This window comes from Apium graveolens, chromosome 6 (genome assembly GCF_009905375.1).
Source record: "Apium graveolens cultivar Ventura chromosome 6, ASM990537v1, whole genome shotgun sequence".
In the NCBI taxonomy this organism is placed as follows: Eukaryota; Viridiplantae; Streptophyta; class Magnoliopsida; order Apiales; family Apiaceae; genus Apium; species Apium graveolens.
In genome coordinates this window covers 92,943,403-92,965,891 of record NC_133652.1, presented here as the reverse complement: position 1 = coordinate 92,965,891, position 22,489 = coordinate 92,943,403, and the positions used below count along the sequence as shown (strand labels likewise).

General features: G+C 33.7%; 3 protein-coding genes and 1 long non-coding RNA gene across 18 annotated transcripts; 2 read left to right on the top strand and 2 right to left on the bottom strand.

The window, feature by feature from the left end:
* The first annotated feature begins 358 nt into the window (after positions 1-358).
* On the top strand, positions 359-3,905 carry LOC141663794 (subtilisin-like protease SBT4.14). The gene is made up of 11 exons (XM_074469616.1): positions 359-508; positions 619-713; positions 840-937; positions 1,039-1,182; positions 1,297-1,402; positions 1,542-2,058; positions 2,226-2,323; positions 2,425-2,649; positions 2,755-2,863; positions 2,958-3,171; positions 3,297-3,905. Exons 1-11 carry the CDS (start codon positions 416-418, stop codon positions 3,842-3,844), a joined length of 2,247 nt encoding a protein of 748 aa, XP_074325717.1. The 5' UTR covers positions 359-415; the 3' UTR covers positions 3,845-3,905.
* Positions 3,906-4,982: 1,077 nt separating this feature from the next.
* LOC141668330 (subtilisin-like protease SBT4.14) lies at positions 4,983-8,651 on the top strand. 2 transcript variants are annotated; one of them, XM_074475170.1, is made up of 11 exons: positions 4,983-5,133; positions 5,434-5,528; positions 5,633-5,730; positions 5,823-5,971; positions 6,158-6,263; positions 6,348-6,864; positions 6,936-7,033; positions 7,133-7,357; positions 7,445-7,553; positions 7,678-7,891; positions 8,033-8,651. In XM_074475170.1, exons 4-11 carry the CDS (start codon positions 5,830-5,832, stop codon positions 8,575-8,577), a joined length of 1,956 nt encoding a protein of 651 aa, XP_074331271.1. In that variant the 5' UTR covers positions 4,983-5,133; positions 5,434-5,528; positions 5,633-5,730; positions 5,823-5,829; the 3' UTR covers positions 8,578-8,651. The 2 variants fall into 2 exon arrangements, with proteins under 2 accessions (XP_074331271.1, XP_074331270.1); XM_074475169.1 differs by lacking the exon at positions 4,983-5,133 and adding an exon at positions 5,187-5,302 and having other exon boundaries at positions 5,828-5,971.
* Positions 7,376-14,619, bottom strand: LOC141668328 (uncharacterized). 14 transcript variants are annotated; one of them, XM_074475158.1, is made up of 5 exons: positions 11,705-14,619; positions 11,491-11,569; positions 10,798-10,868; positions 8,905-8,975; positions 7,376-7,885 (listed from the first exon to the last, which is right to left on the bottom strand). In XM_074475158.1, the coding sequence occupies exon 1, from the start codon at positions 14,502-14,504 to the stop codon at positions 11,799-11,801; it is 2,706 nt and encodes a 901-aa protein (XP_074331259.1). In that variant the 5' UTR covers positions 14,505-14,619; the 3' UTR covers positions 7,376-7,885; positions 8,905-8,975; positions 10,798-10,868; positions 11,491-11,569; positions 11,705-11,798. The 14 variants fall into 14 exon arrangements, with proteins under 14 accessions (XP_074331259.1, XP_074331260.1, XP_074331263.1 ...); XM_074475159.1 differs by having other exon boundaries at positions 7,376-7,873; XM_074475162.1 differs by having other exon boundaries at positions 7,376-7,861.
* A 757-nt stretch (positions 14,620-15,376) lies between these two features.
* LOC141668302 (uncharacterized) lies at positions 15,377-16,372 on the bottom strand. Its single transcript, XR_012552986.1, has 3 exons — positions 16,268-16,372; positions 15,993-16,167; positions 15,377-15,907 (listed from the first exon to the last, which is right to left on the bottom strand). It is a non-coding gene; the product is annotated as an uncharacterized LOC141668302 (long non-coding RNA).
* Between the last annotated feature and the right edge of the window lie 6,117 nt (positions 16,373-22,489).

The following is a 22,489-nucleotide window of genomic DNA, read 5'->3' as shown; positions in this document are numbered from 1 at the left end:
ACACTAAACCTCAGATGTTCTTCCTACAAAGTCCTAAAAGATCATCAAATTGTTAAATATTAGAGCAACTATAAAATTTTCAGCATATCTTTATAAACTGAAAATCCTCAGAAGCTAAAGGCTTTTACCAAAATTGAGTAGCTACTCTTAAAAATAGCGTAAACATAAAATCCTCAACTGACCATACTTTTAAATGGGACATGATGGCTATGTGCCTATGTTTGGATAGTTTGGCCATGAACATTGTTTAGGGAAACAGATTAAATACATATTAACATTTTTGACTTCCTTGCAAGGTTCCCCAACACTAACCAGGAGTTATGATGAAGTCTCTAGTTAATTTCCGTCGTTGCTTTTCTATTTATAGAGAATTTATCAGCAACATAGCTCATATCAAATTAGTCCTTAAACTATAATGAGGAATTTATTTATCAATGTACTTCTGATTTATTCTCTTGTTCTTATATCTTTTGCAAGTTCTGTTCCTGTTGAAGGAGAATTGCAGAAGGTAACCTCTACTATTACGGAGGACTAGCTAATCCTGTGTTCTTCGTTATAAAAAAATCCAAAAATTTGAAACACAAATTTGGAATAACACTCTTATGCTTTACTTTGCAGGAGTTTTACATTGTTTTCTTGGAAGATCATCTAGTTGACCAAGACTTATTACTTAAGCAGAGGCATATTAATATCCTCACATCCTTGAAGGGATGGTTAGCTTTTATCCATTTATCTGTTGTATAATTATAATAGCATGCATAAGTTCATAAGGTCATTGGTTTGGGAGTACATGTTATGAAACTAACATAACATCTTCAATATTGATTTTGTTTAAACAGTGATGATGATGCCAGGGAATCTCTTGTTTATAGTTATACCAAAAATTTCAATGCATTTGCTGCAAAACTTTCTGAATATGAAGCTAACAGATTATCTGGTATGTAAATAATAGTAATGTCTGTTACTAAATATTAGAATCTTAGCTTTTGCAAATTTACCGTGTAAATTGGAATGTTAGTATTTAATTTTTATATATAGGCATGGATGGAGTACTCTCAGTCTTCCAGAATAAGTATCACCAGCTTCATACAACAAAATCATGGGATTTTATTGGCCTAGCACAAAATACCAAGAGAAGGCTGAAAGTGGAACGGGACATCATAGTGGGAACATTTGATACAGGTAATTAAATTTTGAAATTTTGTTAACAGAGGATTAGGTCACCTACATCAGAACTAATGAGCTAATTTATCGTTAATTACATAAACATGCCTTTCGCTTGTGTATGCATTGTAGGGATCACTCCAGAAGCAGAGAGTTTCAGTGATCATGGACTTGGTCCCCCTCCGGACAAGTGGAAAGGAAGCTGCCTTAAGTCTGCTAATTTTTCTGGATGCAACAAGTTAGTAAATAACACATACGTGTGTGTATGTGTGTTGATCTAATACCAACGCTTTATCAAATGATTTTCAAGTATGTTTACTCGTACACTAGCTCTCATTCTCTATTTTTTTAACCATGAACTGTATTTGTCATTAAAGCAAGCTAATAGGAGCACAATACTTCAAGCTGGATAAAAGAACTCCTGATCCACAAGACATATTGGCCCCAATTGATGTGGATGGCCATGGCACTCACACATCTTCAACTGTTGCTGGAGCCCTGGTTCCAAACGCAACCCTCTCCGGGCTGGCCAAAGGGACTGCTCGTGGAGCCGTCCCTTCAGCTAGAATAGCTATGTACAAGGTTTGTTGGAGGAATTATGGATGTTCAGACATGGACATATTGGCTGCTTTTGAAGCTGCCATTCATGATGGAGTAGATGTTGTATCGATCTCCATTGGCGGGTTTTCAGGAAGTTATGATACCGATTCCATTGCAGTTGGATCATTTCATGCTATGAGAAAAGGGATTATAACTGTAGCTTCTGCTGGAAATGATGGTCCTAGTTTGGGAAGTGTAACAAATCATGCACCTTGGATTTTTACTGTAGCTGCTAGTGGCATTAGCAGGCAGTTCAAAAGCAAAGTTGTTCTAGGAAATGGACAAACTATTCTAGTAAGATTTCTATCATATAAATATGGGAGTGTTTAGCTAATCTGATCTTTCCTATTTGTCCCTGGAATACATTTTCTACTTAACTAATCGTGTTCCTCTGCAATACACCGTCAGACATGGTTTTAGAAACATCTACAACTCCATATGTAAATACTAAATATGTGCAGGGAGTTGGAGTCAATTTGTTTGAACCAAAGCAAAAGTTGTATCCTCTTGCCATCGGAGCAGATGCAGCCAAAAATGCAGCAAGTAAAGAAAGTGCAGGGTAACTGCTATCAACTTAATATTTCAACAAAAATTCATATTGATTAATACTTGTACATATTTCCTAATGATTGGTCTAATTTATGCATTTTTATGTCACAGCTTCTGCATGGAAGATTCATTGGATGCGAATAAAGTAAAGGGGAAACTTGTTCATTGTAAACTATCATCCTGGGGTATTGATTCTGTTGTCAAAGGCCTTGGAGGAATAGGAACAATCATCCAAAGTGAAATGTTTCTTGATGCAGCCATGATCTTTATGGCACCTTCAACCATGGTGAACTCTACCACTGGCGAAATCATCAACAAATATATAAGATCCACAAAGCAAGTACTAGTTAGAAAGACATTTGCATATACATGAATATGTGCAGGATGCCTCTTTTTTACCTTAAATGTGATGAATATAATTTTGATCTACACATTTTGCAGAACTCCATCTGGTGTAATATACAAGTCTGAAGAAACTAAAATACCAGCTCCATTTATTGCTTCGTTTTCATCCAGGGGGCCGAATCATGTAGTAAAACATCTTCTAAAGGTATGTGTTACAGTTTAGCGCAGAAAAATATACTACGGTCGTTTGATATGTATGCATACAGTTGATCTGGTTTGGCTGACGGTTTATGAATCAGCCTGATATTGCTGCGCCAGGGCTTGATATTTTGGCAGCATATACCCCACTGAAATCCCTTACAGGATTAAAAGGTGACACTCAGCACTCCAAATTCACCCTCATGTCAGGAACTTCCATGGCGTGCCCGCACGTAGCTGGTGCAGCCGCTTATGTAAAATCATTTCATCCTGATTGGTCCCCAGCCGCAATCAAATCTGCAATCATGACTACAGGTAAATCTTTTAAAATGCATGCTCTTTTAGATTATTAGTACATGCATCCTCTTGCAAAAGCTAGTATGAATGTGCACTAACTACTTACATTTTCATTAAATATATGTGAATCGTGTTGATCAAAGCAAAACCAATGAGTTCAAAGGTTAACCATGAAGCTGAATTTGCCTATGGTACTGGTCAATTAAACCCTAGAAGAGCTACTAGTCCTGGACTAGTCTACGACATGGATGAAATGGCTTACATTCAATATTTGTGCCATGAGGGTTATACGGGATCATCTTTTGGCCCACTGATTGGAACAAAATCCATTAACTGCTCAAATATAATTCCTGCCAGAGGTGAAGATGCCATAAACTATCCAACAATGCAACTTGCAGTAATGAGTGAGCATGAACAGAGGACTGGTGTGTTCAGAAGGAAAGTTACCAATGTTGGCCCTGCGGTGGCTATCTTTAATGCCACAGTTCTAGCACCAGAAGGGCTTGAAATCAGTGTTTTCCCAAAGACTCTTTCCTTTACACGTATCTCACAAAAGAAAAGCTTCAAGGTTGTGGTGAAGACAAAATCAATGCCAAGTGCCAAAATTTTACTTTCAGGCTCATTGATATGGAAGAGTCCTCGTCATGTTGTGAGGAGTCCAATTGTTGTTTATAATGTTCAAGAAAGTTAAGAACGATTTCGAAGTTTTTAAAACAAGTACATAAATTTAATAAACAGATCAATATATAGTATGTGTCAGATTATAATCTTCAGAAGTTTCTGTTTTCTCTCACTTTCTATAATCTTCAGAAGTTTCTGTTTTCTCTTTCACTTTCTATGGGCAACCAAGATAAACTGTATTATCTATAAAAGGGACTCTTTTGGGAATATTAGTTACATAAAATCGCTTATTTTCAGTGACTAGAAGTTAGAACACAAATTTCAGGAACTAAAATATAAGACTAAATGAATGAACCATGACACTGTTCCTCAGAATTTTAATACTAAATTATAATTTTTGCATGTCAGAAAATGAAAAAGCCATATATGCAGATAGAGCTACTACTGTAAAGATATGTAAGGTCATGCTTAAATCAATTCAGTCTGATAAAAATTATATACAAGTTACAATGTCAATGTGTTACATATTGCATGTTTACAAGTCAGATTATTAGGTCATCAATAAAAAAAAATTAGCGAGTTCTTAAATTTTATTTCGTTTGCATTGCAGAATTGTGAATAAAAAAAATTAGCATGATCGCTTTGGAGTTTTTCCCGCATCATCTATGGACAGCATTGCATCTACAGCTGTGCTCACTGGTTATGGAAAGACTTGTTGGTTCTAATTAACCTGAGCCTAACTGTATGAGCACTCTGTACATATTAGTTCACAAGATTCTACTATACCAAAAAATAAGATGAAATCTGTCTAGAACAAAACAGGTTGTGGGTAAAATTATAATTTCCCTGCATTTAAGAAGTTGTGGCTTCTTTAGGCACAAATCTTGTGAATTGTGTTTGCTATGGACACTGTTGCTAGTGACAGAAACAAAGTGGACTTGCATTACAATCAAAGATATGATTGTTGCAAGATGTAATGTGATCTTTATTCATAAGCCCCTTTATTTGCACTTGATAATGATATCTAACTTGTACACACAATGTACTTATTTTGTGCGTTACTAGTAATTCATGTAAACTGTTTAAAATGTTAAAAAAATTACTGAAATGTCTTGAACCCTCCCAGACTTTCAGTGATTTTTTAATGTTGAATTTGCCTCTATTCTTAAGACGTGCTACATTTTATCCTCTTCGGACCCCATTCCCAAATTAGAGATTGTTTCTATCTTTACTTAGTTTGGCCATAAACATCCTAAAAACATAAATTTAATATTAGTATATATTAAGCTATATTTCTCCCTTGCAAGGTTTCCCTATACAAGCCAGAAGTAAAGCTGAAGTCTCTAGTTAATCTTCATGGTTAGTTACTACTCCTATTTATAGTGAAATGTGTAAGCACATAGCTCAGATTAAAGTTCATCACCCCTTAGACAATATGAGGAATTTATTCATAAACGTCCTTCAGATTTATTCTCTTGCTTTTATATTTTGTACGAATTCTGTTCCAGTTTTAGGAGAACTGCAGAAGGTATCTCAACTATTCATCTTATAATCATCATGGTATTTGTGTGGTATAATTCAATGAATGCTAGCTAATGACACGTTTTCATTGATAAAACACATATAACAGAATAAATGCTCTTATGGTTTACTTTGCAGGAGTTTTACATTGTTTTCTTGGAAGATCATCTGATTGAACAAGATTTATTACTACATCAGAGGCACATTAACATTCTTACATCCTTGAAGGGCTGGTTAGCTTTTATACTTCTATATAATAGCTTGCAGAAGTCCATACTCCATAGGTGTGTATAAAAAGTTATAAACTAACCTAAGGTCTTTAATCTTGTGTACACAGCGAGAATGATGCTAGGGAATCTCTTGTATATAGTTACACAAAAAGTTTCAATGCATTTGCTGCAGAACTACATGAACATGAAGCTAACCGATTATCTGGTAGGCGAATAAAATTTAAATACTAGAATTTTTAGTTTCAGATATTTACTCTGCAAATTGTAATTATAATATTTGGTTGTTTATATATATAGTATAGGCATGGATGGAGTACTCTCAGTTATCCAAAATAAGTATCACCAGCTTCATACAACAAAGTCATGGGATTTTATTGGCCTAGCTCGGAATACCAAGAGAAGGCTGAAAGTGGAACGGGACATTATTGTGGGAGTACTTGATACAGGTAACCAACTTTGCAATACTACGATTACTACATAACGACTAATGAGGTAACTGAGGATCAGATTGACTAGTTGAAGATGTTTTCCAACACTAAATTTGCTATGTTAGATTAATGGCATAATGACTAATGAGCTAACTGATATGCAATTACATACTCATTTGTCCCTGGCTTGTATATGCGCGGCAGGGATCACTCCAGAAGCAGAGAGTTTCAGTGATCATGGACTTGGTCCACCTCCAGTCAAGTGGAAAGGAAGCTGCCTTAAGGCTGCTAATTTTTCTGGATGCAACAAGTTAGTAAACTTAATTAGGTTTATTCATACATTACTTTTGATTCTCTATTGTTATTAAACCATTACCTGTAATTCCCATTAAAGCAAGCTTATAGGAGCGCAGTACTTTAAGCTAGATAAAAGAACTCCTGATCCAGAAGATATACTATCCCCTATTGATGTAGATGGTCATGGCACTCACACATCTTCAACCGTAGCTGGAGCCCTGGTTCCTAACGCAACCCTCTCAGGGCTGGCTAAAGGGACTGCTCGTGGAGCCGTCCCTTCAGCTAGAATAGCAATGTACAAGGTTTGTTGGCAGAATTATGGATGTTCAGACATGGACATATTGGCTGCTTTTGAAGCCGCCATTCATGATGGAGTTGATGTTGTATCAATCTCGATTGGTGGGTTTTCAGAAGATTACGCCACTAATTCAATTGCAGTTGGATCATTTCATGCTGTGAGAAAAGGGATTCTAACAGTAGCTTCTGCTGGAAATAATGGTCCTAGCTTGGGAAGTGTAACAAATCATGCACCTTGGATTTTTACTGTGGCAGCTAGTGGCATTAGCAGGCAGTTCCAAAGCAAAGCTGTTCTAGGAAATGGACAAACTATTCTAGTAAGTTGTAGTATCTACTTTGTTCTAAAAAAACCTTTTTCCCAACATTCCATATACTTTTGTGCTTGCAGGGAGTTGGAGTTAATTTGTTTGAACCAAAGCATAAGTTGTACCCTCTTACCATTGGGGCAGATGCAGCCAAGAATGAAGAGAGTAAAGAGGATGCAGGGTAACTGCTAATAAAAGAATCATGTTAAGCTAAACTTTATCTAATTGCATATGTAGAACCACTAACAATTTGTTTAATTTCTGCATTATAAATTAATAGTTTCTGCATAGAAGATTCAATGGATGCCAATAAAGTGAAGGGAAAAGTTGTTCATTGCAAATTATTATCCTGGGGTGTTGATTCTGTTGTCAAAGGCCTCGGAGGAATCGGAACAATCATACAAAGTGAAATGCTTCTTGATACTGCCATGATTTTTATGGCACCTTCAACCATGGTGAACTCGACGACAGGCGAAATCATTAACAAATATATAAGATCAACAAAGTCGGTGCTAATGCTATATATAACCACACAAAGATTACATTTTTGACCCACGTTTATGATGATTTTTTTGTTATACAAAATTTGCAGAACTCCATCAGGTATAATTTACAAGTCTGTGGAAACTAAAATTCCAGCTCCATTTATCGCTTCTTTTTCGTCTAGGGGTCCGAATCCTGGAGCAAAACATCTTCTAAAGGTATATGTAACACAGTTCAGGGGCGGAGGAAAGTAACACTGTTAATTTTGATTTGTATGTATATAGTTTGCATCCTCTACTGCTCGTCAATTGACCTTGTTTGGGTGACGGATTTATGATTCAGCCTGATATTGCGGCACCAGGGCTTGATATTTTGGCAGCATACACCCCGTTGAAGTCCCTTACAGGATTAAAAGGTGACACGCAGCATTCAAAATTCACCCTCATGTCAGGAACTTCTATGGCATGCCCGCATGTCGGAGGGGCTGCTGCCTACGTAAAATCATTTCATCCTGATTGGTCTCCAGCTGCAATCAAATCTGCAATCATGACTACAGGTACACATTTCAGAATACTTTTTTTTACATTATGGAACACCCAATTCGTGAAAGTAGTACGTGTATTCTCATGCAAGCACTAGCATATCAATGCACTAACAATTAATGTTTTCATGCAATAAATGCAAACCTTGATTAAAGCAACACCAATGAGTTCAAAGGTTGACCATGAAGCTGAGTTTGCCTATGGTTCTGGTCAGTTGAACCCTAGGAGAGCTACTAGTCCTGGACTGATCTACGACATAAATGAAATGGCTTACATTCAATTTTTGTGCCACGAGGATTACCCAGGAGCATCGTTTGGCCCACTGATCGGTAAATCAATAAACTGCTCAAAATTGATTCCTGCTAGTGGTGAAGACGCTATAAACTATCCAACAATGCAACTGATACTGGTGAGCAAGACTGGACAAAAGAATGGTGTGTTTAGAAGGACAGTTACCAATGTCGGTCCTGCAATGGCTGTGTATAATGCCACTATTAGAGCACCAAAAGGGCTTGAGATAAGCGTTGCTCCGACGAGTCTCTCCTTTACACGTGTCTCACAAAAGAAAAGCTTTAAGGTTGTGGTGAAGACAAAATTAACGTCAAGTGCAAAAATAGTAGTTTCAGGATCATTGATATGGAAGAGTCCTCGTCATGTTGTGAGGAGTCCAATTGTTGTCTATAATGTTCAGGAAAACTAAAAAAAATCGAAGTGTTTACATGAAGGAAGTATATGAAATAAAAATAAGGGATATATTATGTATGTTTTTCATCATGAGGAAGAATTTGTGTTTTTTATTTCATTTTCTATGGGGAGGCAAACTAGATTGATTTATCTATTATGAGGACCCATTTTGGGGCGTGAACAAGTTCATCAGAAGGTTGTCCATTTTAGCAATCAGAATACAGGTTTCTAAGAACAATGAAAATAAAACCAATCAAACGAACATGACCATCTTCTCATGGCTTACAATAAAATCAAATGGGTGAAATCAGACCTTTAAACAAGTGAATTAGGAATATCTTACTCAATTCATCCAGCATGCGTTAATAATGCAAGCAAACTTGAAGACTTTTATTACAAGGAACTTAACGGCTTCTGCAGATGAACAAAAAAGACAGGGGTTAAAGTCACTCAACTGAATGCCATATATCAGTTTAATCATTAAACTTAACGGGGTATCATTTGGATCACTAAAGTCATAATAAATATCAAATAGATATCTCAAAATATGTGCTCGAGAATTAAAATTTATTTTATGGAGTTCTAAACATTTTTCTTTAATCTTATTACAACGGAATGAAAAGTTATAAATTCATAGTATTTTAGATGATTTTGTGAGATTTTTAAAATTTTATCTACTAATTATTTTTATTTAAATAAAGAAAATGACTACGAAATTAAAAATAAATAGTAGATAAATTCTTAAAAATCTTACTATATTATATAAAATACTAGAATTCATACATTTTTCATTTGGTTGTAATAGGATTCAAGAAAAATATATAGAACTCCATAAAATAATTTTTAATTCTCAAACACATATTTTGAGTTATATTTTCGATATTTATAATGACTCGAGTGATTCAAACGATACCCCGATAAGTTTGATGATTAAACTGATATATGACCTTTAGTTGAGTGACCACTTTGATATTTAACCCAAAAAGACAGTGATGTCATATTTTGAAAGCAAAAGGAAAACTAAAGAAACCCTCTATCCAACAAACAGAAAAGGCATATATGACGAGATTACAAGTTGGTGAAGAACAGGTAATTTGTATTTAAGAAAAAGCTCAGCATAGGCTTTGTCATAATACAAAGCAATAGCCAAACTGAATATGCTGCATTACAACTGTAACGATATTTAAAAAGAATTCAAGGAATTGGAGATGCAAAGGATATAAATATGTATTTGTACATATGCCAATTCAAGAAGTTAATGTGATCCAGCTTGCTGCTGTATTTCTATGAGCAAAGATTTTAAATCAGAAAAACTACCAGAACACTATCAAGCAAAATTGCAGCACACTGCAGAGGACTTGTCTGGCCCTAATGATATTACAAGAAAAAGTACTACTGCCACAATCGCAAGATACGAGTCTTTAACTTTTTGCACAACTATTTAGGAAAACAGTTAACAACCCAACTTCATCAATTATATTATAGAGATACAATAATAACCCGGCCACAAGGCACTACAGCAAAGTAGAAGTATATAAATTAAGTTATGGGTTTTAATATTGTATTATTTTCTGGAATCATGTACCAAGTAGCATTAGGAACAAATAGACCCTGGCTCAAGCATGAACTGCAATTATGCAAAAAAAAATCCATACTTCAACTTCATAATTTAATTTTCAGGAGGATATTTACTCGTGTGCCTAGTCAAGGCTTCAAGAAGGCTGAAAACCCATAAATGCTTGAAATACTACAGGCTTCAAGTACATCACCATATAATAGTCATGCAACATACTATGACTCGTGAAGTGCATTTTTAAACAGCAATAATAAAATATCAAATGATTACAAAGGCCTCAAAAGACTACTTTAACCGTGCCTAAATGAAAACATAATTTTGTCTGTGTATTTCAAATGATGGAAATCAACAAAACATATACAGATGGAGCTAGAGTGAGTTGTTTAACAAAACTAAATGGTATTAGCATAATAAATTCTAACAAACTCGCACAGAGAGACTATCAGTTTATGGTTAATAGGAGTTATAGTGTGGTAGTGATGGGTGATCAATGAGTTTAATAAATCTTTATCAGTATGATTTAAATCTTCAAACTGTGGATAGTAGAAGTTCTAATCTGGCTATTTATATAAATCAAGGCGGAACTTATATTTATAACCAGACAAATAGTTTCTGAGTTAAAAATGTGCCTGACTAACAGGAAGATGCAATTCCAAATACCTGATGTCCAAGTTCATGGAAAGAAATATTTCCAAAAATTGCACAGCTTTAAAAGAGCTTACATGGTATGACTGAAAACCAGAATAAAATATTTAAGTAAGTAAGTAGTTCAAGATATTAATTCTAATTAGTGCAAGGACTTAAAAAATAAAAAGAAGCTATTTATCCTAACTTTTCTTTAGATAGTTATACTAATGCAATCAATAGAAAAATCATTCCTTATCAAAAATGATAATAAAAATATTTCTTCACTATTCATCAAGAGAAAGCAATATTGCATAAACCAACAAAGAGCTTAATCCAACAAAGAAAAAACCAAAACTAACAGAACTCATCGAGTCAATAACTCGGTCTGAACTATTTTACCCTGCACACATCGGTTTATTATAAGGAGGAACAATGCATAATCATGAACTGTATAGTCAGCGTCTTTCTAATTCAGAAAACAGCCATGAGCAAGCAGGTGGTACCTTATACTAAATAAATATTATAAAATATGTTAAACCAGAGAAGAGAAATATAATTAATTTTTTTCCAATTAAGTAAACATTTTCTAAATCTTCAAACTGTGGATAGTAGAAGTTTTAATCTGGCTATTTATATAAATCAAGGCGGGACTTATATTTATAACCAGACAAATAGTTTCTGAGTTAAAAATGTGCCTGAGTAACAGGAAGATGCAATTCCAAATACCTGCTGTCCGAGTTCATGGAAAGAAATATTTCCAAAAATTGCACAGCTTTAAAAGAGCTTAAGAGCTTACATGGTATGACTGAAAACCAGAATAAAATATTTAAGTTATTAAGTAGTTCAAGATATTAGTTCTAATTAGCAAGGCAAAAAAAGAAAAGAAAATTCCATAAGCAAGGCAAAAAATCATAAAAGAAGAAGATATAGAGAGACGTACATCGGTGATCGGGCTGATGAAAAGAGTTAGAGGGCTGTTGCTCATCACATACTGGCAAACTTAACTAAAATATTCTGATTTAATCCCATCCATTTTACTTAGGAAGACTATCAATCAACATTGAGTATGTACGAGGATTAAGCAGGCAACCGTTTTCCTCCATAATGCTCACCAGTTCTGAGCATATGTCGACAAGGCCCATCTTAATCAAGCCATCAACAAGAAGTTTCCATGCTAGTTCATCATGATTATACCCATAATTCAGAAGACTGCAAAAAACTTTCTTAGCCTTCTCACTACTTCTACCGTCACATAATCCGCATACAATCAATTTGCAAGAGTCTAAACTTGGTAAATACCCACATTGAAAAATAACATCAAGCAGCCTCACTGCGTCCTCGTACATTCTTAAGTTGCAGCAACAAGTTAGTAAAGAGTTATACATATCTTCATCAGGAGTGAGCTCCTTCTTCTTCATATGATCAACCAACATCCATGCTTCTTCGAAGCGCCCTTCTCTACAAAGTCCAGATATAAGTGCCTTGTAAGTGTTAACATTGGGTGTGCAACCAAACTCAACCATCTTCTCCAGAAGATTGAGAGCAAATTCAAATTCAATCAGTTTCCAAATATCAGTAATATTAGTTGAGGTGACATTCTGATTTAAATTAAATCCTGCTTGACTGCTGTTCTTTTCCTTCTGCTTTTCGATCAACAAATGCTTTACTATAACTGAATAAGTATAATTTGAAGGTTCACATCCAGCATCAATCATATCTTTAAGAAAACCAAAGGCACGATGTAACAATCCTAACCGACCATACCCATCAATCAATACTGTGTATGTCTTGAAATCAGGATGAACACCTTCCTTCTTCATTTTAGTCATTAGATCCTCAGCCTCTTTTAGCTTTCCTTGATTGACAAATGCAAGAAGAAATGACGTATATATACAAACATCTGGTTTATATCCTAAGGACATCATTTGATTACAGGTCTTCTGAGCATCGTCAAATGCATACTCTTTGAGTAATTGCTCAAGAAGCACGGAATAAGTAATAATTGTTGGTTTAACACCTCTATCTACCATCTTTTCCAGTAATTTTGTTGCTTCGTGCAACTTTCCGTTCTTGCACAATCCTTCAATTAGCACACTATAGGTGCATGAGTTAGGATAGCAACATTGTAAAAGCATTTTCCTGAACAAAGATAGGGCACAGTCGATCTTCTCTGCCTTGCAGTAACCATCCACCAATGTGGTATAAGTAACTTCATTAGGTTTTATACCCTTCATGTGGAGTGAATCAAACAGCGCATGAGCTTCTTCAACCCTCCCACTTTTACACAGAGCATCAATTATAGCACTGTAAGTCCACAAGTCAGGTACCAGATTATCCTCCTCAACTAAATTAACCAGCCTAACTGCGTTATCAACATGTCCCTCCACACATTGCCCATGAATTAACAAGTTATATGTGATAAGGCTAGGCGACAACTTTTGCTCTTTCATCTTATCCAGCAGTGTCATTGCCTTGTGAATTCGTTTGACTCTACAGAAGCCACGAATTAACTCATTATATGTTCGAACATTTGGCCTACAGTTTTTCAATTCCATCATGTCAAATATCTCAACTGCAACATCAATCATTCCTTCTGTACAGTACCCATTAATTAAAGCATTGTACGCCACTACACTTCCGGACAACCTTTTTCTAGCAATCTCGTTTAGCATTCCTCTTGCTTCATCAAATTTCTTATCTTTACAAAAGCCATCAATGAGCACGGTATATGTGTGCGCATTTGGCTGGCAACCTTTCGCTGCCATTTTTTTAAACAAATTTAATGATGCAGACATCCTACCTAACGTGCATAAGGCCGAAATCAAAACTGTAAAAGTTCTCACAGTTGGAGAACAATTATCATTCTCCATGTTTGAAAAAATCTCAAGGGCTTTATCAATTTTCCCTACTTCACAAAACCCATGAATTAAATTAGTATAAGAGACCTCATTTCTCCGACAACCCTTTTGTGGCATAGCCATAAACACCTTAAATGCATTATCAACATCCTTATTCCTACAATAACCTAAAATCAAAGACGTGTAAGTATGAGTATCTGGTCTCAACCCGGCTTGTAAAATCTTACTCACATACAATTTAGCTGCACCCACATTCCCCAATTTGCAATAACCATTAACCATAGTATTAAACGTGTAAATATTCAGCAAAACCTTACCTCCTAACATTTCTAAATACACACATTTCATTTCCTTTATCAAAAGAAACCTGCATAATGTCATCAACAAAGTATTATAACATCTAACACCAAGCTTAAACCCCAAACCCCTCAACAACCCCTCTACAAATTTCGCATCATCTATCGACTCACACGACTTAATCATCAAAACACAAATCTTTTCAGCCATACCCACAAGCTTATTTTGCACCAAAATACTCAACAAAGATGCATACAACCTCACATTAGCCTTAAAGTTTGGATTTTTAATAACAAAATCAAGAAAAGACGCAGCAACATGAGGGTTAATACATGGATTTTCATCAAAAAAGGAAGCAAGATTAGTTGAAGAAATGGAAGGAACTAAAGTTTTAAGAGATGGGTGTTTCTCCCAATTGGGTGCAGAGAGAATACGCAAGAGTTGGGCACTTAAAGATTGAATCTTGGGGAGAGAAGTAGCTAAATTAGAGAGTGAAGAAGATGAAAAAGACAAGTGTTTGATGAAAATTAAGAGATATGTGAGATGGGTCTGACCTGTTTTAGAAAAGGGTATTGATCGTAGCATTGGGGGAATGGTGGAGATGGGGTTGCATCAAGATTTAGGGGTTTAGATTCATGGAGAAAATGAGAAATGGCTGCAAATAGTTTCCTGCAGCAGCGGCTGTTTGTTGAGGAAGAGTATAAAATTAAGAAATAAGATTTAATTACAACTTTTCAATAATTTTGTTTATAAAAAAGTTATTGTTTTTTGGGAAAATCATTTTTTGTTGCCACTCAACTATTTTTTTTCTTTAAAACCTACCACTGAACTTATATTTTAATTTATTTAGTCATTAACATTAATGTTAACGTTGTATTTAATCTTACCACATTCTGAAACACGAATTTGGGTATCCTCTAAACCAAAATTTAAAGGTTTGAAATTTTACGGATGTCTATTTTATAAAGATCGAAGTAAGTATTGTGATTTTCTTTTATCATATGACAAGCAAAATGTGAAGAGTTTGAAGGCTTAGAGATTGAGAAGGCCGTATTGGAGGAAAAAATAAAGAGCTTAGAGGCGTCACTAGAGTGTTCAAAGACAAATCGCTTGTTTAAAGATAATGTTGCAATCCAAGAATGAAGCCATGTTGTGGAACAGAGCTACCATTATTGAGCTATTTGTCATGTTAACATGTACCTTAGTTAAGCTACTAGCAAGTACATGATGTAACTTATTTTCTGAAACTTGTATAAGACTGCAATGTTGTTAACAATGAAGTATTGATTATATGATGATGTTGTTTTGAACATGAGTTTGTTGATTGTTGTTTGTTACCACTAATAAAGTTATATATTAGTACAATACTCTTGTCTAGTATTGATAAGAATCTGATAGAAAAACAGACTGATTAAAACTTCATAATTTCATATCCAAAGCAATTACATAGTGTGACAGCATATAAAATTATATAGTCTCATAGTTTCATTCGCAATTATGGTAACAAAAATCTCATACCAAAATAAATTACATAGTCTCATAGCAAATGTCTAGTTTTAAAAAAATTAAAAGGTGCTTCCATTACATATTCCATCAGTTTTGCTTCTTCAGTTTACTCCTTGTGTAAACTCGTTTTCCACATTTCTTTAATGGAGAATGAAGTGCTAATGGTTGACTTAAAGTTGCTTGCCTTTGTACCTCCTCCGTACCTTGAGTTGGAATTCATGGTTGTGAACTAGTCAATCTAATTGTACTTGTTGACGAGGACAAGTATGTATGTCCATCATCTCCAATTAACACTCCCATACTAGCTGATCGGTCTGAAATTGAGTGGTTGAGGCCTTTGGAGGTCTTCCCCTCCTTTTCTTTTGAGTTGTCTCTGCTGAAGGCTGATTATCATTTGACTTGGTTTGATTATCAGTCCTGTTTTACATTGGTCTGCCCCTCTTTTTTGGATGTGCTTTCTCTCCTAAACCTTGTATTGTAGTCTACAAAAAACATCACAAATCTACACATTAAGGCTAGTTAATCATAAATGACAGATGACAAATATTTGTTACTTAGCTATCATACCTGTGTTGTTTTCTGTTTCCTCAAATTTTATTTATTTCTCAAGGAATGTGCTTTTGCAGCCTCAGATTGTGCTTTTTTAGCTTCTGCTGCCTTCCCATGTTTCTCCTAAACCTCAGCCTCATATGTTTGAACTCTCCCCCGTTATATATCTTGAGCTTGATTGTGTCCATTTAACCTCCAAAAAAATTAGTTGAGAAATTGATTAGAACAAGTGAATATGATATAGATTACATGACATAGTAACGAGATAATGCAAGATTATGACTTATTCATACCGTAATCGTGCTTGTTTTGATGAAAAAGAATGTTAATCGTGATTGTTTTGCATCTTTGAAAGATGGGTTTTGTATGATCAGGGAAAGAAGGGTTTTTGATCAAGGGTTTTGTTTTTGTTATGTGTTTCTGAGGGTTTTATTCTGTCTTTTAATTTAATTACTAAAAATTATAAATTACATGTAATCATCCACGTGTCAAGCTACTCACATGCTAGACTAAAAATTAACGTCTTTTAATTGTTTTCAAAGAAGTACTTAGTTACTAACTGAATAATTAGTATAGTTCTAATTATACGAGGTTTTATTATTCAGTGGTAGGTTTCTAAAGAAAAAAATAGGTGAGTGACAAAAAAAATTAATTTTCCCTTGTTTTTTTGAGTAAGAAATTAATTTAATAATTTAAAGGTATACGACATTTATAAAGATAGACGCGTCGAACAAATATAAAACAGAAATAATAGCTGATTAATCCATCTATTTTGGAGAAATAATCACACAATTTGCTGAAAATGATATATTTACATGTACCCGCTTCATCACATTTTGTCGAAACTAATTTTGTTTGAGCTATCGACCATAATTGCAATCCCATAAAAACTTTTATCATTAAATCAAAAATCATACTCTCACAAACAAAGGAGAGAAATACCAAAACTCTCACTAAGGAGAAATTACAATCAAATTAAAATTACGAAATAAAAGCAAGACTTAGATACACAAAGCAAATCACAAAAACAAGAGAACCCGGACCCCTTGGAAAAGAACCACACGCTTGATTGAAGAAGATAGAAAATATGGATAATCCGATGATTTGTGATCTAAGAATTATTTTTGAAAAAAATGATAGAAATCAAAATCTAATAACAAAGGTAAAAATAATGAAAGAAAATAAAGATAATGGGGCTTTTCACTGGAGAAAATCGGTGAAAGTCTCGACGACGGTTATATTTGAGAAAGAGAGAAGGAGGCTGAGACAAAAAGAGAGTATATTTAAAATTATTTTTATTACAATAATATTCACTATTTCTGTTTTTTTAAACTATAAAGAAATTTTATGCAAGTGTACAAGATAAGTTAGCTACAAAATGTATCGTAATACCTCGGTTAATAGAAAATCCTATCATACGAGCTTGCAGTCACAACATTAATTCTGCACTTTTTAAGGCAAGAGCATCAGATGCTATGAATTCAAATTGGTCAAAAGCAAAAGGCATGAACAGTGTAGCTTATCTTTGCATGTCTGACTCTGCTTACGCACCTTTATCTCGGCTGGCTTTGTAGCCGCCTAATCAACTACAAATAGTCCATTTTCAAATTCACTCAAAGGAGAAGCTCTTGTTATATCAACACAGGCATGTTTTCCTCCATTCCAACTGTAAACTAGCACATCAGTTGGTCTCGGAGTTGATCTGACTTCACCGGGAGTAAGAAAGTTAACATATGCTTTCTTTTCAGCTGAAATCTCAACTCTTCATAATATATCATATAGCACGTCTCTTATCAAAAGTAGTGTCGATATTTGAACTATGTTTATCTTTAACAATGAACAATGTTCTCTCTAAATACATTCATTTGACGTGTGTACAAGGGACACTGAGCTCCATTTAAAATTAGTGATCTCTTTTCTCTCCATTTGAAATGAGTGATCTCTTTCTTTTTCATACTAATATAGTAAAAGAGCTTATTTGAGCAAATTTATCCAATGTGAAATGAGTGCATTATCTTTTTATTATTGCATTATATTATTTTATAATTATAAATGTAAGCGCTAATTATGATTTATTTTTATTTCATATTAATAAAATTATTTTAATTGTATACTAATAGTTAACTACTTTATTATTAAATACTGTTATTTTCATATTTATTGTCTGTCATTAGTAAATATATAATTTCTGAAATAATCCACCTATTCAAATTGCCAATCATGCCTTTGAGTTAAGACTTACTAAGATAATTTAGGATAATGTTAAAAATATTAAGTATTTTTAAGCAACGCGCTAATATAATAATATATATAATAAGTATGATTATTACTTTAGGTTATTTTGTATAAAATATTAAGATATAAATATTTATTTAACAATTCTCTAAATAATTTTAAAGAGTATATTATATTATGTAAATATTTATACACAATAATATAATAATGACTAATTTATAGCATAGTCTTGTATTGTATCTATCTATACAAAATTTTAATAACCAGAATGGGATATAATGCAATATCCTTTATTTTTGATTTGGTTATCCACAATCATGACTGTTAGATTTTCTTAATCAAATGATCAGGATCATTAGATATAAATACTACAAAATATATTACCCAAGTACCTAGTTTCGAATCCCATCAATAACAAATATTTATATTATTATAGACTACCCAAGTTCAACTATAATAATCAGAATGAGGTATATTTGGCACTACTTACTTTGATAAAAACTTTAATAACCAGAATGTGATATTTATGATACTCCTTATTTTGATTTGGTTTGGTTATCCACAATCATCACCGTTAGATCTTCTTAATTAAATGATCAGGATCATTTAATTTAAATACTAAATAAATACACTACCCAAGTACCTAGTTTCGAATCTCACCAATAAAAAATATTTATTTTATTATTTTACACTACCCAAATTTAACTAAAATAATCGAAAAAGGGTATAATTTGATACCCCTTATTTTGATTTATTTTGGTATTCCTCAATCATGACTGTCAGATCTTTTTTATCAAATGATCAGCACTATTAGGTCTAAATAGTAAAAAAGTACACTACCAAAATTTCTACGTTCGAATCCCGCCAATAACAAATATTGATTTAATTGCACTAAGATGGCCCGAGTGATAACTTTTTTGCACAAAAATGATCAACATATAATGATAGACACATGTGTGACTCATGTCTAATTTTTTTGTCATCCGATTGCATTTTTGTTACTTTTCTTTAATAGACGTTAGAGTTTTTAGAATTAAAAGATTTAATTACAGTACAATGGCCTAAATTATAGTTTTTATGGAATAAAATGGCCAATCTATGATAATAAACACTCAAATGACTCAATAACTAAACCTTGATATTCGTATACAGATACAATAAAAAATTCTCGTGGAGTATAATTTTAGAATTTGTACATGATTCTTATAACTTTTAACGCAATAAAATCTTCAAGTGCTATCATATTAAAAAAAATTAAGATGAGCTCAGACAAAATTTAATTTAGAAGTCTCGAAAATAATTTTCAATACAATTTAAAACCTCACCTTTTTAATCTATATGTCCCGTTCATGAGCAAAATTTGGAAATGTAGTTGTTGAGTCATACATATTAATATGGTGGGGTTTTAAACAGTAGTGAAAATTCTAATAATATGATCTGACGTCTTCGAGACTTCTAAATGAGATCATGTATGAGCTCATCTTAAAAAAATTATTGTGATAGCACTTGAAGACCTTATTGCGTTAAAAATTACAAGAATCGTGTACAAATTCTAAAATCATAATCAGCGATATTTTTTTATTGTATTTGTTTATGAATAATGTCGAGGTGTGGTTGTTGAATCATATGGGTGTTTATTATCATAGGTTGACCATTTTCGTGCAAAAAAAATTACAATTTAGATCATTTTACTACAATTAATTCTTTTAATTCTAAACCCTTAACGCCCGTTAATGAAAATAACGGAATGCAATCGGGTGGCAAGAAAATTATATATGGTCACACGGGTGCCTATTATTATATGTTGACCATTTTTCTGCAAAGAAATATAAATCATTAAATCTTCGTGTAATTAAGTCACAAATATTTATATGACCTATATTATCCTGAATTTCGGGCGCTAAATCAGTCCATGTAACCATTCGGCATGCGTCTTATGGCATCCAATGCACACAGCTCAGCCTCAAAAGTAGACCGAGTAATTAAAGTTTGTCTAAAAGAATGAAACAACCGCCTTTTCTCTAAGTTCCAGACCTTGTCTATATGATCATGATCATTGTGCCTCACATACAAAATATAATAGGAAGGTTCAAGTTCAAGGTTGACAAAATAACAGGGCTTTCATTCCTTATTGGATCCACTCCCTTGCCCTAGCTTATGGAGTTAGTGATGCTCTGGATTCTAGGACATTGTTCCATCCGCAAGGGTAGACACACATCCAGTCACTCCACTGGAACCAGATTTATTACATATCCAAGTTGCATCACTATACCCGTCGCGTACCCCCTGGTAATGCAAATCAAGGGGAATAGTTCCATTGAGATATCTAATAACTCTATCTAGAGCCTCCTAATGAGTCTTGTTTGGATAGCTTGTACATCTAGCTAACTTAGACACTGAATAAAAACTATCTGGTCTAGTCACATTAGCAAGATAATGTAAAATCCTAATAATATGATATTACCATAACTGAGACACAAAAAAACTTGAACTATTCTTGACAAGTGTAACTTTAGAATCATATGTTGTACTAACAATTCTACAATTTAAATAATCATACTTCTTGAGTGTAGATTTCTCTATATAATGAGACTATGTCAATGTAATTCCATCAGTTGACTGAGTCAACTTGATCCCAGGAATCACACTAGCTTCACCCACATCCTACATTTCATAGTGCCTTTTCAAGAAACTTTTTATCGTATTAATAATCTCAATATTGGTTCTAAACAATAAATATCATCGACATATAGGCACACAATCACAAATTTATTTCCTATAACTTTATACTTAACGCACTTGTCACTTTTATTAACTAAAACCTTGAAGTCTAAAATAGTTCCTTTAAAATTTTTATACCATACTATAGCGGCTTGTTTAAGGTCATAGATGGACTTCACTAGTTTACATACTTTCTTCTCGTTATCAGAAGCAACAAATTCCTCAAACTAATCCATATAAATCTCTTCTTCAAGGTCGCCATGAAAAAAACTATCTTTATATTTATTTGATGAATGGTAAGACCATGTACGGAAGCCAATGCGATAAGGATTCTGATTGTTGTTGTTGTGCAAGACATGCCTTAATATTATAAGACTAAGTCATATTAACAATCCTAAGAATTAGTTGACTTGTAATAGTTTGTGTAATATGTAAATGTATTCCTTGACTCTGTAAAAATGATTAGAAGATTAGACTGGAATATTTTTCTATGAACAACCATCAAGCTAGGGAATAAATCTCTGGAAGAAGATCAAGCCTGATCATTCCTCAAAATGAAGATACATAGCTTGAAGAAGAATAATATTGTAGATTGAAAAATGTTCTAAGTCAAATGTCGAGAAGTCACGAATCAAGGAATATCGAGAAGGCATATCAAAAAATGTTCAAGCCTATCGAGAAGTCATATCAAGAACTGTCCAAGCTTTTAGTGAAGTCATAAAGAGATGGAAGCTATAGAGAAGTCCCTAAAAGCTACAGAGATATCTATCGCAAAGTCATACAGAGATGAGGAGTTATCGACAAGTCTTTTTATATCGCAATATGGAAATATCGACAAGTCATTCCATATCGTGAAGTGGAGTTATAGACAAGTCATTTTAATCGCGATTTGGAGTTATTGACAAGTCATCTTATATCGCGATACAGAGTTATCGACAAGTCATTTTATATCGCGACGTGGAGATATCGACAAGGCTTTTATACTTAGAAGATCTCGATAACAGTTTCATTTCAGGATGCAATTATCATGAAGATTCCAAATTATAAGTCAACAAACCATTTTATCATTAAGATGGAAAGTCTACAAATACAGTTTGAAGAGTGCAAATATCAAGGGTTAAGATGAACTGGACAAAGGATTGTTGTAACGTCTGGGAAATTTACGTTTGTATTATATCATATTTATAATAAATAAGGTGTGTTGATGTGTCATTTATGTTTGATTATCTGTCAAACCCTAATTGTTACGTGTTATGTGCATTCTGTGTCATTTCTGTATTTTTAGGATATTTTTCAGATGTTTTATTTTGCATTCATCGCTTTCATTTCAAACGTTTTACGACCCAAACCATGATTTTAAAGTCAGTATTTCAAATAAAATAATAGGCCTTATTTTTCATCAAACGGCTTTTACCATCGCATTATTCTGAACATCTAGACATTTTATAAATTTTCTCGTTTTACGAAAAATGACTTTTCCGGGCCCCATTGGGTGTTAAAACCCCCATAAAAATCACATTTTTATTTTTATAAACTTATATGACTTTCATTTATATTAT